General features: G+C 53.3%; 1 protein-coding gene across 5 annotated transcripts in view; it reads left to right on the top strand.

Moving 5' to 3' along the window:
• Positions 1-370: 370 nt before the first annotated feature.
• SLC6A12 (solute carrier family 6 member 12) overlaps positions 371-15,379 on the top strand; it is a 30,200-nt gene continuing 15,191 nt past the window's right edge. The window contains exons 1-5 of one of the 5 annotated variants that reach the window (XM_055142845.1): positions 371-775; positions 1,220-1,345; positions 3,154-3,257; positions 4,931-5,205; positions 13,936-14,070. In XM_055142845.1, coding sequence (XP_054998820.1) covers positions 4,986-5,205; positions 13,936-14,070 — 355 coding nt within the window. In that variant the 5' untranslated portion in view covers positions 371-775; positions 1,220-1,345; positions 3,154-3,257; positions 4,931-4,985. Of the gene's footprint in view, positions 776-1,001; positions 1,346-3,153; positions 3,258-4,698; positions 5,206-13,935; positions 14,071-15,379 lie in introns of those variants that run through there. The other 4 variants (XM_055142846.1, XM_055142844.1, XR_008630737.1 and 1 more) reach the window with 4 other exon arrangements.

Here is a 15,379-nt window from a genome sequence, read left to right as displayed (position 1 = left end):
GGACCCGTGCCCGGCAGCCCAGGACCGGCTGGGACAGTGACGAGGACCTGCTGCCGGAGCAGCTCCCTGGGCAGGCGGCACGGGGCACACCTATTTATCAAACAAATACCAATGCACCATGCGGGCTGCCAAGAAACAGCTCCTGTGCCTCCGGGCCAAGAGGTCACCAGCTCGGGGGCTACTCCTGACTCAGGGCCTGGGGGTCCCTCCCACAGAGCCCAGGGGTCCTGCATGCAAGGCCTGTTCTCCAGGTCTTCAGTCATCTCCCCACCCCACCCCGGCATACGTCCCAGTGCCCGCGAGGCACCCCAGCCCCCCAGCCCCGGTTCCCTTGTCCCCCCACAACCGACGCCCAGGGCTCTCCTTAGACACCCACACCAACCCTGGCCACCTGCAGCTTTGTCTCCAACCCTGCAACTCTTACAGACAGGGAAACTGAGGCTCAGTCTGTGCTGGGTTGACAGGGGCTGCTGGGCCACAGCACACTGGGGTCCTTTCTGGATTATCTTCCTGAGTGCTCCCCCTGGGGCAACTTTGTCTAGGAAAATCCCAAGCCAGAGGGGCGCTTCAGAATGTTGCCTTGAAACCACAGGGGCAGGTACCGGGTGGAAAACTCCAGCTCGTGATTCACCCTCCTCCCATGCCCGGGGCCAACTCCCCTCCCGAGCTTCTGCTTCCAGCCCAGAGGGGGCGGCTCCCACCCCACGGGTCCAAAGAAAGGGCTGTCCGGTCCCTGGACATCCCCTCCTTTCTTCTCGTGCCTGGAGGGGGCAAGGTGAGAGGGGAGAAGGGGAAGGGGGGTCTGGAGGGGAAAGGACGGAGGTGAGGTGGCATGGGAGGCCAGGAGACTCAAAGGGTTTGTGCTGGGCCAGCGCCCACCAGGAGGGAGGCAGGAGGGGTGCACTGTGGGCGTGAGAGGGGGGCGGGGGGCCGGGGGCAGAGGACTTGACTTCCTGAGGTTGGATGTTGTAATCCTGGTTCACAAACTTTTGGCCTCCGTCCCTCCTGTGGCTCGTGGTATTTCTCTGCCCCTGCACTTCCCAATTCACTGGCGCAAGCACACACAAGCGCGCGCGCACACACACACACACACACACACACACACACACACAGTTATTTTCTGTCCTCCGGGAGTCCCGGGACAAGGACTCCACTCGAATGGGATTTTGAGCCAGGAGCCACAGGAGAAGGGAAGGTGGAACCACACTTTCCCTTTCAGGTCCTCCCCTTTCTCTCTCTCTCTCTCTCGCTCGCTCTCTGCACTTTGGTGAGCGGCTTTTCTGGAACTCTCCGAGGGACCTGAGGCATGGAGCTGAGCTGACCATAGGAGCCAGAGCAGGACGAGGTGAGCAAGAAGTGGAGGGCTGGGTCTGTCTCAGGGGCTTAGAGATCAGCCCCACCGGGGCCGGAGGGACGTGGCAGGCTCTGCAAAGGAGTCCTAGGGCTGTGGCACAGCCGTCTGGGGCTGGGGGAAGTCTGAAGTCTGAGGATCACAGAGTGAGGAGTGTCACCCGGCAGTGCCTGGGGAGTAGGGAGGCACAGGGACAGGGGGCGACTCCAGGGGGAGGGACCGATGAATGGTGGCCTAACTGAGAGGGAGGGGGAGGCAGGCGGTGCCCAGTGAAGTGGGCAGGAAGGCAGACAGGAGAAGCCCCGGGCTGCAGCTAGCAGGTGGGGGGCTTCTGCCTGCCCCTTCTCCCCACCCAGCAGCCGGCGGAGCGCGCCAAGAGCCCGGTATGCCCCAGACCAAAGCTGCCTGCCCGGCTCTGCTGGCTCTCTGCAGGGTGGAGGTGTGGACCGGGCATGCCGGGCAGGAAGGGGGCGGGTGGGAGGTGCAGACGGCCCCCAGCTGAGCCGGCCGACTCTGGGGTGTGAAGACTGGATGGGAGGGGGGCAGGTTTTGGTGCCTTGAGCACAGGTATGTGTGTGCAAAGGGACGTGACGGGAATGGCACCCGTGAGCGTGTGTGGAAGTGGACCTGGTATGTGGGTGTGGGCTGAACCCTGTGCGTCCCTGGGGCTCCCACCCCCACCCCGTTCAGCGCATTCCTAGGCCTGACTGGGGCGCCGGACGGGACTGAGCTGGACCCTGCAGCATGGGAGAGGGGGGGGCGCCTTTCTGGACGGGTCTGTACCCTGGCCCGACTCAGGCCTGGCCTCCGGCTCCGGGCTGGCTCCTGGAAACGGTCCATGGCCAGGCGAGCCTCTTGAGGATTTCCTCGATGGGCCGCTTGGAGCTTGGCATTGGGACGGCACCAAGGGATGGTCCATCCCATGACCCCCCGAAAAACAGGCTACTTGGGAAGTGACTGAGACTTGTGCGTCCCCCGAAACCATCAATGCTGGGGTCAAACATGCTGTTTGACTATTCCTAGGTGTGTGCACCCTAGGGGGAGGGTCAAGGAGGGAGGTATGCTATTATTTCAGATTCCTAACCACCTCCCCCCGCCCGCCCCCCCACCCCGCCATGGGCACAGAGAGAGTTCAATGGCTGGTGAGAGTGTTTTGCATGCAGGTGGCACAGGGTTGCTTCCCAGCACTGTTTAGTCCCCCAGTGACTACCAACACATAAGTCACAGGTAGCCCATGAGCTCCATGGGATGCGACCTCCAAAGCCACCCCCAAAGAAGAGCTCTGTGGGGTTTGCTTCCTGCCCAGGGCTCCTGGGCTCACTGCCCTGAGTCTAGCCTCAGTCTATCCTGAGGCAACCAGCGCCCACCCCACTTACATGTCCTGAGTCTCAATCTGCCGTTCCGGTTTCTCATTCTTACCGGCAGAGTCCACTCCTCCCAGGAACCACTGTTTGTTGTTGTTGTTGAAAGAAAAGCAAAAAAGAACTCCAAACTGTCCCCTTGGTGTCAGTTTGGGGCTGAGGCTGGGCTCCGGGCTCAGCCCCCCATCTCACCCACCCCCAACCCTCCCAGTTGCTCTTTTCTCATTTATCCCTCCCCAGACATTCTTTCCCCTCTCCTGTGAGGACAGCTGGGCCCCGAAATAGTGGCCCCTGGGCTGGGGCTGCTGAGACTTCTCCCAGAGCCCTCCCTTGGGGACTCTCTTCTGGGGTGCCCGGGGTCCTTCTCCCTGTCTTCCGTTTTCTGATCCCTCCGCACCTTTGCGGCACCCACCTGAGTCAGTCATTTTTTTTCTCTTCCAGGAAGACTAACCACCACCCTCTCCCCCCCAACTCCCCCAGGAGGTGTGTTTGGACTGGGGTCTCACTGCACCGCACGTGTGTTGTTGGAAGAGCTGAGCGTGTAGGTAAGTGGACCCAAGTCAGCATGCACCTGCCAAGGTCCATCCTGTTCCTTCATCCCGCCCTTACACCCCGCCCTGCTTCACCTCGTTTGCAAAACGGGGTTCCTTCAGAGCAATGGGGTCCATTTCATAGCAGTGATATTTTCTCGTGTCTATGATGCTTTGAGCACAGTGCGAGCTCCAGGGTGAACTTTCATTGTTACTCATAGCGAGTTCTGGACTCTAGCCTGGGTTCCAGTCTGCTGCTTTTCTTAATCCCTGGCTTTGAGTTCATTCATTCATTGGTCTGTTGCTCACTCATCTCTCGGATGAGGAATCAGGATCCATCCTTCCAGCTGCCCTTGCCCCACGCCAGAAGCAACATCCACCATCGTTCCCCTTGGGGTTCGACTTCCCTGTCTGTCAGCCTGCGGCATCTGCTTCATTGGGTGGGAACCTGGCGCCCTTTGCCCTTTTCTTGCCCCACCCCCACTCCTTACACCTGAGGCCCAAGGCTTGACTCTCCCACAGGGTGCCTCTCCCCTCATCTTCCCTGCAGGCCCGAGTTGGCAGTGGAACCCTCGACACAGGTCCCAATACCAGAATTTCACTCTGACGTGCTTTCCCGTTCCGGGGATAACCTGCACCCTCCAAGTCACCTTCAAAAATTTCCATAACCTCGAATGGCTCCTGCCACGCCTTTGTAGCTCACTTGGGCTTGGGCTGTTGCCTGGGTTAAAAGGACCAACAAATAAACACAGGCTCTTCTTTTCATAAAAAGAATCCCTTGTGTTTCTCTTGGGCTTGGGGGAGCATAGAACCCTCCGGAGCTCCTGGCCTCCCTGGTTCCCCTCATGCCCCCGGGGAAATACATGTGGGGGTGGTCTCAGGGTGGCGGGGGGGAAGGGGGTGGCGTGGGGAGGTGGAGGCAGGTTCCATCCTGACAGACCACACAGAGCTGCAAGGCGTCTCCTGGCAGTTGACCAACTGATGCGAGGATAGAATAAGCAGAGACATTTTTCTAGAACCCTAGGGAGTTCTGGACTCTGGGGAGTGGAGGGGCCAGAGAGAGAGTCTGAAAGGGCAGCGACCTGGTGTGACAGGCAGCTGTTGGTAAGCCTCCCTTCTAGAGACGCTCTCCTCCAAGGTCCCGCCTTCTTCTTTCCTCCCAATCAGAGGCCCAGAGTCAGCTGGCTCCCATGTTTACTCTGAGGGGATCGATTGCCCTGGCGCAGGAGTGAGCACACAACTGGCCTGGAGCAGACTAGGCAGTAGCCGGGATCATGCCTGCCCTTTGACCTCCCGATCTTTGGATCCTTTTGGATAGAGAAGCTGGGGCAGATAAGCCAGTGGGGCTGGTGGCTGGCTATATATATATATATATATATATATATATATATATAAAAATCCTAAAGAACGTGAGATGAAAGGTTGCAAGTTTGAGTTTTTACCCCAGTTTACTCCTGAAGGCGTCTTAGGTTTTCCCATCTGCGAAATGGGCACACAAAGATGAGCTTTGGGTGTCATGAGAGTCAAGGGAAACTTTAGGAGTGGATGTCATGGAGAACTGGGGAAGAAAGCCAGGAGTGGGACCATAGGAAACACCTTCCCGGCACGAACCCTCTCCTGACAGTGCCGTGCCGCGGCCGGCGAGGGCACTGCTGGGGCTGTGAGCTCACTTCTTCTCCTCCCTCCAGGCTGTGTCTTGTCCTCCTGCCCCGGCCCCAGCTCTGCTGCCTCTCCACCCGGGACATGGCCATGGACGGCAAAGTGGCAGTCCACGAGGATGGGCTTCCTGTGGTCTCCTGGGTCCCCGAGGAGGGAGAGAAGCTGGATCGGGAAGGCCAGCAGCAGGTGAAGGACCGGGGCCAGTGGACCAACAAGATGGAGTTTGTGCTGTCAGTGGCCGGGGAGATCATTGGGCTGGGCAATGTCTGGAGGTTTCCCTATCTCTGCTACAAAAACGGAGGTGGTGAGTTCACTCTGAGGTAGGCACGGTGGGGAGCCGCGTCCCGACAGCCACTCGGGCCTGCCTGGGCGCAGAGCGGTAGATGGAAGGAGGCTGGAGCGCACCTAGAGACTGGCGGGGTCTCTAGCGCTACCGTTGACCTCAGTGTGCCCCGCTGGAGAGTGGGGGTGATGCCTCCCGGGGGCCCAGAGAACATTACGAGAGGAAATGTGCCGCCTTGGAGAGTCTGACTTCTAAATTGGAATTATTTTTATTGATGGCTATTTTGCTGTGGGGCCACATCCAGCGGTGCTCAGGGCTCACTCCTGGCTCTGTGCTCAGGGACCACTCCTGGCAGTGCTCAGGAGTCCTTATGGGGTGCCAGGAACGGAATTTGGGTCTGCTTCATGGGCGGTCGGAGCCTTTTCCCCTGCACTGTCTCCCCAGCCCTGGAGCTGACTCTTTAAACAAGCTCCTTTGGTGCTTGCTACAAATGTCAGTTGGTAGAGTGTATTTATCCTCTCAACTAAAATGATTATATATTTTAAAATAAAATTTTATCGTAGTCATATTGGCTTGGAACATCTTGGATACAGACATACAGCACTATAATTCTATATCTGTAAACACCCCATCGTAATCATTACTGAAGACTCTGGTCTCCATACATTGCCCAATACTTGACCCACCACCCCCAGCCCCCAAGGCAACCAACATGAAGTTCTCTGTGTCAAAGCGTTTGTTTGGCCTCTCTATACTTGATGTGAGCAAAATCATATAACTGTTGTTTCCCTCCTCTCTCATTAATTCCCACTGGTGTTGTTGCAAAATGGCCGGATTTCATCTTTTTTATAGCTGAGTAGTTGCCTCTCTTAGTTCTGCCGCATCGCCTTGATCTGTCGGTGGGCACCCGAGCAGTTTACTGGGCTGTTAGAAATAGTGCACAGTGAGTATTGTGGGAATGTGTCTATTTCTGATCTAGTGCTTTTGAGCTCTTCAGGTAGAGGCTCAGAGGTGGGGTTGTATGGGAGTTCTGTTTTTAAAGCTTTAAAGGACTCTCCGCAGCTCTTTCCATAGTGGCTGGACCATTTTACATTCCCATGAGGGTGTGCTTCTTTTCACATCTTTGCCACATTTGTTGCTTATCGTTTTTGTTTGCTTTTTTGGCCACACCTAGGCATGCTCAGGGATTTCTCCTGGCTGTGCACTCAGAAATCACTCCTGGTAGTGCTCAGGGGACCATATGGGATGCCAGGAATTGAACCCAGGTTGGCCGCTTGCAAGGCAAGAGCCTTACCCACTGTGCTATCTCTCTAGCTCTGTTGCTTATCTTTTTGATATAGGCCATCCTAACAGGAGGAGGTGAAACTTCGTTGTGGTTTTGACTTGCATTATCTTAGTAGTAAGTGCAAAGAACATATTTTCGTGTGCTTAGAGCTTGGTTTATTTATCTTCTTTGGAGAATACATCTTTTCACGTCTTCCACCCATTTTAAAGCCAGGTTTGTTGTTGATTGAGTTGTATGTGTTCTTTATTATTTTGGATATTAATCCCTTGGTGAAGGTATGCTTTGCCAATATGTTTTCTCATCCATCTATTGTATGGAAAGAAAGGAAGGAGAGGAAGGAGAGAAGAGGAGCACTTACGATGTGATAAGAACTGTTCTAGAGGCAAACAAGAAAGTATTCTGCATCTGGAAAGTATTCTGTGTGTCATTTCTAAGTGAAGGGTAGCAAGGGTAACAGTTGCAGACAAGTAAGTAAAAGCACAGTCTGTCAAAAGGTGCTGAGTGGAATGACAAACAGCACAGCAGGAGGGAGGGAAAGAAAATACTGGGTCAAGGGGTGGGGGGTGGGGGGGAAGGGATTTGAAGTGTGAAATAAGGGAACCAGGGGACATCTCATTGAAGGGTCACTTTTGAGCAAGACTTGAAGGAGGTGAAGGACTGTGTCTTATGGATATTGGGTGAAGACCATCTAATTAGACCAAACAGCAGGTGCAAAGGTCCTGGGGTGAAAGTGCACTTGGCGTGTTCGCAGAGCACAGGGAGGCAGGTAGTGCTGGGCTCATGAGACACAGGAAGGACGATAGGAAATGAGATTAGAAAGCTCGTGGGGCTTGGCTCTTGATGTCCAATCAGCTGTGCTCTGACTTGAACAGGGGCAATTAAAGCATTTGAATTAAAAAAATTGTATTGCAGGGACATTATTTTAGTGAAAAAAGAAATCCCTCGCAATTTTATGCTGATTTTCAGTACTGGTTATAAAAACAAGCAAGGGCATGGGGGTGGGGTGGAGAGTAACCTTTGCAGAGTAACATGCAATAGCTTTTGGTGCATCCTCGGAACTGTGCAGCTGTGGCGGCATTGATGTTAAAGCAACTCCTCACGCCCCACTAGCAGCCACTCCTCTGCCCTGTGCCCTTCAGTCCCTGGCACCACTCACTGATCTACACTCTGTGCTATTCCATATAAATGGAATTAATCCACTGATCTGCATGAAGCCCGTTCCCTTCCCTTCTCCCTTCCCCCTCCCCTCCCCCTTCCTCCTTCCCTCCTCACCCCCCTTCCTCCTCCCCCTTCCCCTCCCTCTCCCCTCCCCCTTCTACCCCCTTCCTCTCCCCCTACTCCTTCCCATCTCCCTCCCCCTTTCTTCTCCACTCCTTCTCCCTCTCCCCCTTCCCTTCCCTTTCCCCTCCCTTCCTCCACTCCTCCCCTCTCCTTTCATTCCCTCTCCTTCCCCTCCCTTTCCCTTCCCTTCCCTTCCCTTCCCTTCCCTTCCCTTCCCTTCCCTTCCCTTCCCTTCCCTTCCCTTCCCTTCCCTTCCCTTCCCTTCCCTTCCCTTCCCTTCCCTTCCCTCTCCTTTCTCCTTCCTCTCCCCTCCCCTCCTCTCCTCTCCCCTCCTCTCCCCTCCCCTCCCCTCCCCTCCCGTCCTCTCCCTCCCCTCCCCTCCCCTCCCCTCCCCTCCCCTCCCCTCCCCTCCCCTCCCCTCCTCTCCCCTCCCCTCCTCTCCCCTCCTTTCCTTTACCTTCCTCTCCTCTCCTCTCCTCTCCTTACTTTCCTTTCTTTCTCTCTGCCACATCCAGTGGTGATCCAGGCTTACTCCTGGCTCTATGCTTAGGCATCATTCCTGGTAGTCAGAGGTTGAACCTGGGTCAACCGCGTGCAAGGCAAATGCCTTTCCTGCTGTACTATGAGCATGGCCAGGCTCATTCCTGCCTTTAAAGAGGTACATTTCACTCTGGAGGCCTCTACATGTCAGTTGTGGGAGTGTAAATATTTTTTCTTTATGGTATTGACTCTCTCTCTCTTTTAAATTTCCTAAATAAAGTTATTTACCTCACTAAGAATAAGTAAATAACTTTAAATGTATAAGTATATACATATATAATAACTTTATTCCTCTTGTGAAATTTTTATTAGGTATTAGGTACATTACAGAAAGGTAAGAAGAAACATGCCTGTTTAAAGACGGGGCCAGAGTGATAGTGCAGCAGGCTGGGTTCTTGCCTTCTTCATGGTTGACCCCACTTCGACCCCCAGCATCCCCTAAGCAACTGCCAGGAGTGATTTCTGAGTGCAGAGCCTGGAACGACCCCTGAGCAACACCAAGTATGCCCCAAACCTAAATAAATAAAGATGACTATTACTTATAAAGTCCTCCTAAACGCTGTTTCTATCTAATTCAACAAATATTTCCTGAGCATCTATGATGCCCTTTTTTAAATGCTTCCATTAATGAGGGCTGGGGAGAGGACTCAAAGGACTGGAGCCCAGGGTTTGCTGCTAGAGCCCCAGTCTTGGTTCCTAGGACCGCACGGTCCTCTGAGAAGGTCACCCGTGCTAACATCCCGCCCCAACCCAAACCAAACCAAATTCTTGATTATTATTGCAAACTGCCGGAGCCAATGAATGCAAAGAATAGCAATGAGACTTCCTGGGCAGGTCCGGGCTTAATGAGGGGAAGAAAGACATATTTCTTTGTCCTAGGCCACTGTTTCACACAAGGCATTAGAACGAGGGCCGGGGAAGACTTAGCCTGAGCCCCCACCACACAGAGGAGGGTGCGGGAGTCAAAGCACGCAGCGACTGACCCGAGACCACCGGCCTTTCACGCACAGCAGGCTTCTGCCCGCCATGCCACCATGCACCTGTCTCTGGCATCTGGAAAGGGACAATGAGCGCTCAGGACACAGGGTTTGGATCCTGGTCGCCCCTGCCTTTGTCCTGCCCAGTTGCTGTGGCTGTGGTTTCTATGCTGGCGGACGCAGGGGGACCGCCGTGCACCCCCAGCGGCACTGCAGCATCCTTGGGCTGAGCCCGGGTCGGGGTGAAACGTGGGACTGAGGCGATGGTGCGCTCTCTGCACCGCCAACGACCGGGCTCCACCTCGGTCTCCTCTCTTCACGCTTCAGCTTCATCCTGCTCTAGCTCGGGGAAGACTTGCTACCCTCCCTCTCTCTCCGTTCCTTCATTTTTAATACCAGGGTCTAAATGAAGCAGGGGATCCTAATTGGCCGTTACTAGTCTTTAAGATCTATGAAGGGGAGCCATGAAAGTTCAGAAACTCATGATTAAGAAATGTGTGTTTTTTTCTTTAAATTTTTAGGCCACACCCACAGTGCTCAGGATTCACTCCTGGTGTGGCTTGGGAGAACATGTTGCATGCTGGGAACTGAACCCAGGTCAACTGCGTGCAGCGCAGGTGCCTTCCCTGCTGATCTAGGTCTCTAGTGTTTTACTTTTAAACAAAGGGTTAGGGGCTGGAGCAATGGCACAGTGGGTAGGGCATTTGCCTTGCACGTGGCTGACCCGGGTTCGATTCCCAGCATCCCATATGGTCCCCTGAGCACTGCCAGGAGTAAGTTTTGAGTGCAGAGTCAAGAGTAATCCCTGTGCATCTCCAGGTATGACCCAAAAAGAAAAAAAGTTTGTTAAACATGTTTATACTCTTTATTTTTGATTTCTTTGTTTTTGAGACCACACCAACAATGCTTGGGGCAGTTCCCAGCTCTGTGCTCGGGGCTTGCTCCCAGTGGTGCTCAGGGGACCAAGTGGTGCTGGGACGGACCTCAGGCCTCTCACGTGCTTCTGTGCACTCAGTTTGTTGTATTATCTCTCTGGCTCAACTTCTTTGTTTTGGACAATTTAGTCATGGAACTCTGTAGGAAAATGACATCAGAGATTATGTTAAATGTCATTTTTTCCTCTCCTTAGGCTATAATTGTGCTAACTCAGTGTAGGAAGAGATTTTATTTCTTTTTCTTTTCTCTTCTCTTCTTTCCTTCTCTTTTTTTGGTTTTGGAGCTGCACCTCGAGGTGCTCAGGGCTTACTCCTGCTGGGGTTCAAGGGACCATGTGGGGTGCCAGGAACCAAACCTGGGCTGGCCCCGTGCAGGTCAAGCGCTCTCCCCACTGAACTATCTCTCTAGTCTGAGAGTTCATTCTTTTACTGACTCTGAGCCCTGACTAACACTCAATATGGACAGAGAAATTAACAGTTCTGGAGGAAAACAATGGGCAGAGAAGATAAAAATATTAAGGTTATTGAACTAATAAGGCCCCTGGTTCTGAAAGTAAAAATGGGGCAGACATTAAGTTAGATTGGAGGAATAGTTCACTCCTAAAGATACTTCTATAATTTTCTGAGTTTTCAGATCATTTGTGTAAAGGTTGGGAAAGAGGATTTGGCAGGGACAAAAAGGCATATAATTTTATTTATTTGTTTATTGTGTATGGTGCAGGAGATCAAATCCCGGCCTCACATGCACAGAGTATGCACCTTATTTACCGCTAAGCTGCACGCCAGGTCCAGAGGAAAGAGATCGAAACAAACCTTAAGTCACAGGTCCTCTGCACAGCGCCCTGTGGGGCATAGTTCTGCTGCCCAGGGCCACAGCCTGGGAAGAGGCCAGGAGAATGGTGGGTCAGGTTGACCCCCCCAAAGCCAGGCTTCTGAGAAGTTCATTGGAGGGTAGGGTATTTGGTGTAGCAATAGCACATTGGAAATCCAGAGAGGAAGCCAAGGACAGAAGAAATCCCTAGAGTTGATCTGCAACCAACCTCCTCCCACTGCCCGCTAAGGCCGTCTGTCCACGGTGGACCATGCCTAGGGAAGGACCAGGCTATCCTGCCCCAACTTCCGGGATGCAGAAGACCCCATTGTGCAGACAAAGCTGAAGCCACCTCCTTTATCGGGGCGAGGGGCGTTGCCCTAGCCAGGGAGGAAAGCCAGAGAGATAGCACATGGTTAAGGCATCAGACTTGCCACAGCTGACCCCAGATCGATCCTCAGCACTGCATATGGTCCAAGCACTGCCAGGTGTGACCTCTGAACACAGAGCCAGGAGTAAGCCCTGAGCACTGCTGAGTGTGGCTCCCAAACAAATAAAACAGAGATAGTGGAAAGGAATCTGTGGGTCACATGCCCCCTCTGTAATAAGATGGGCATCCCCCCCATCTGCATCTTTTCTATCAAACATTACCCACCCCTGTCCCCAGCGTTTTCCGGGTAACCTGCCACTGAAAACCGAAGTTGCAGTTATTGGCACTGTGCTTACTCATGCTCTAGCTTGCCTCGGACACACAAGCAAACCCAAATGAAAAAGATCTGAGGACCAAGTGGTGAGTTTTGGCCTGGATGTGACTCGTTAGGCACTCAAGACACATTAGCCTCCCACGCACTGCTGGTGAGGAGGCAGTTTAGGAGGGCATTGTGGAAGGGCATGCCATCCATCTCTCTGGAAACTGCTCCTACACCACTGTGGAAACAACCCAAATGTCTGTCCATGAGTGAAATGGACAAATGGTATGTGGTATAGAGAAAGCACTGGTGATTCCTTAGTGTTACAGAGGAGTCTCATTCTTGGGCTGTGCTCAGGACTTACTCCTGGCTCTGTGCTCAGGGATCTCTTGGCAGACTCCAGGGACCATAAAGAGTGCCAGGCATTCAACCCGAGTTGGGGCTGTGTGCATGGCAAGCACTCTATCCACTGCACTCTCTCCATCTCCCACAGAAGGCTAATTCTGACATACACTACAGTGTGTGCAGATGAATTGTTAAAGCAGTAAGTTAAGTGAAATCACCAGACCCAAGAGGACAATACCAGGTGATTCCATTCCTCCAAGGTGTCTAATGGAGGCTAACTAGCAGAGACAGCGCGTGGAGCAGTGGCTGCGGGTTGCTGGGGAGGGCGGGGAGCGGGGAGCTATTGCTTAGAGCATGAGGTCCATTGGAGAGAATGAGAAGTTCGGGCGACAAATGGTGCCTGTTGCATAAAAGGGTGATGGACCTAAGGCCAGTCCAGCTGTACTCTGGAAATGGTTCATTTTGTGTCATGGTCCTGTCACCTCCCTCCAAGAACAAAAGATGAAGCAGAGCAAACAAATCATGAGCACCCTCAGACCTAGCAATTCCTCTACTCAAAATGTATAATGAGGAACAAATCACCACACTTGCCCGGCAGTGGGGCCAATGACCTTCATCGCAGCTGAGTTCCTCAAGAAGCCAGCGAAGGCACTGATGGCATAAAGTAGGATCTGAAAGGTGGATACTGGGCAGCTGTAAGAGACCGTGGAGGTGCACACAGCTAGGAGGACAGGTTTAAGATATACATCTGCCAGGGGCTGCCAAGTGCTAAAGAGCTGGTTCTGAGTTTGGCCAAAGGGAACCGTGTGCGTATGCTTCTGAGAATACTGGAGCGTTAGCCAATGCTTTTCTTTCCCTCCTGAGAGTCGTTCTACTATCTTGGCTTAAAGCACAGAGTCAGGCTTTGAATCTTCTGGCTGCTCTCATTGTTCTTGTCTATAAAGCAGGGGCAGCAAACAGGAGCTTGTTCTGTGAGGATTTTTAGGTTGGCAAACCCCAGAGAAGAGCTAAGTGTTAGGTGTGTGCAATTGTCACTAAATCTGCTCCCTTGTGAGGGCTTCTGGAAGCGAGGTTTGTCTAGTAGTGATGACGAGGGTCTGAGGGCATCTAGTTGGCTTCAATTCCATTCTCATGGGTACTTCTGACTGTCTTTAGATATGGCCTCCCTTGGCACCCTGAAGGACAGAGCCTATCCACAAGGCTTCCGAACCCCAATTTCAGGGAACCTGCTGAGTCAGGAAATGGCCTTTGCCACTGGGACCTCAGTTCGGATCAGAGCTGTATGTGTGTGTGGGGGGGGGGACCACTGGAAAATAACTAAGAGGGAAAATGACTGTTTTCTTCTTTATTTGGTTTTGTTTTTTGTTTTGGGGACACACCCAGTAGCCAAACATCATCCAGTGATGCTCAGGGGTTACTCCTGGCTCGGCCCACAGGAGTTACTCCTGGTAGTGCTCAGGGGATAATATGGATGCCAGGGATTGAATCCAGGTTGGCCGCATGCGAGGCAAGTTGTAGTATCTCTCCAGTCCCTGAAAAATGTTTTTTTAAGGTGTTTTTGTTTGTTTTTCTCTAACATGTAACAAACTTGATAACTTAATAAGTACATTGAATTATACAGAACACATGTTTTGGTTCCAAAAATAATAAATCGATGAGATTTGTGAAGTGCACTGAGAAAATAAATAGCAGAACCTCTTAGATTTCAACTTAAATTCTCATTCCCTTCCTCTCAGAGGCCTTTCTCATCCCCAGACTAGACAAATTTGGCCTGATCCCAGACAGGAGTGATCCCTGGGGAGGGGTAAGCAGGTCCTGGAACGCAGGGCTCTGGGGAGGGGTGCACTGGGGCTTGGAAGACTCAGCTTTTACCTCCTCTACTTTGCAGGAGCCTTCTTCATTCCCTACTTCATCTTCTTCATCACCTGTGGCATCCCACTCTTCTTCCTGGAGGTGGCCTTGGGCCAGTACACCAGCCAGGGGAGCGTCACAGCCTGGAGGAAGATCTGTCCCCTCTTTCAGGGTGAGTGCTCCCCCTCCTCCTCTTCCTGGAGCCCGGGATCACCCATCCCTTCCTTTACCGGGCTCCAGCCTGTGTTGGAGAGGACGTGGGAATAGGCTTCAGGTAGACAGCCATGCGAGGGGTGGGAACGGTGATGCACAGTCCTTAAGTAAGACAAAATTGGGCCGGAGAGAGGGTGCGGCAGGTAAGTCACTTGCCAAGCCAGGTTTGATCCCCAGCACCCCATACGGTCCGCCAAGCACTGCCAGGAGTGATCCCTGAACACAGAGCCAGGAGTAAGCCCTGAGCATCACTGAGGATGGCCTTAAAACACGAAACAAAAAAGACAAAATTACAAATGTAGCATGAGCTGCAGAGCATGGGAGACGTGTTTCCTCTTCACCCGTTTCATGGCAAAGATTCCAGAGAGTGGAGCCGGCCCCTGAGGGTCTCCAAAGTAGGTGATCAGTGTGACAGATGCGGCAATGTTGAGTATCTCTGAAACTCTTCTGCGTGGCAGAGCTCAAGTCAGCCCTTTACACGCATTTCCACATCTGTCCCTTCAACAATAATGCTCTTTTTGTGTGCATGATTTGAACCCACTCCCTGAGCTGAAACTTCATGCTCTCTTAGGACTTAATTATTAAGTCTCTTAGGACTTAATAATTAGGACTCGTAGGACAGCCCTGCCCTCTCTGGATCTGGTACTTGAGTGAGCAGCTTGGGGTGTCCTTCCCCCAACACTCTCTTCCTGGATTGGACCAGTCCTCTGGGTGAGGCTCACCAGTGCATCTATACTGGTGGGAAGATGAGGGTGCAAACTACTTGCCTAAATCCCCGCCCCCTACCCCGGCCCCTAATTCTATTTTCACCGTCCCTGGAACCTGTGCCCAGCTTGGACACAGGAAACACCGCAGTATTCCCTCATACCCACCCTAACTTACACCCAGACCCTCCTTGTTTCCCTATACCTTGCCTGCAGGCAGCTCCATCTCCTGCAACCCGCCTCCTGCGCTCGCCCCCTGCACTGTGCCCCGCCCCCTGCACTAAACCCCGCCCCGGCACTAAGCCCCGCCCCTGGGCCATGCCCCGCCCCTGAGCCCCGCGCCCGCCCTGTCCCCCGAGCAAGCTAAGTGTTTTGCCCTTCAGGGTTTTGCAGCACAGCGCGTTCTGGCGGCGACCGCAGAACAGTGACCGCTTGTTTCGGTGTTTGGGTGTCTGCACTGGTGTCATGTGTGCACGCTCTCAATACGCCGTCCGTCGGCTGCCAGCTCCTCGGAGACCCTCCTGGTCCTCAGCAGCCCCAGCCCTCTCCCCTCCTTTGCCAGAT

The sequence above is a fragment of the Sorex araneus genome, chromosome 6 (assembly GCF_027595985.1).
Source record: "Sorex araneus isolate mSorAra2 chromosome 6, mSorAra2.pri, whole genome shotgun sequence".
Taxonomy (NCBI): domain Eukaryota; kingdom Metazoa; phylum Chordata; class Mammalia; order Eulipotyphla; family Soricidae; genus Sorex; species Sorex araneus.
The sequence above is the reverse complement of the archived record's forward strand: the minus strand, read 5'-3'. Positions and strand labels throughout refer to the sequence as shown.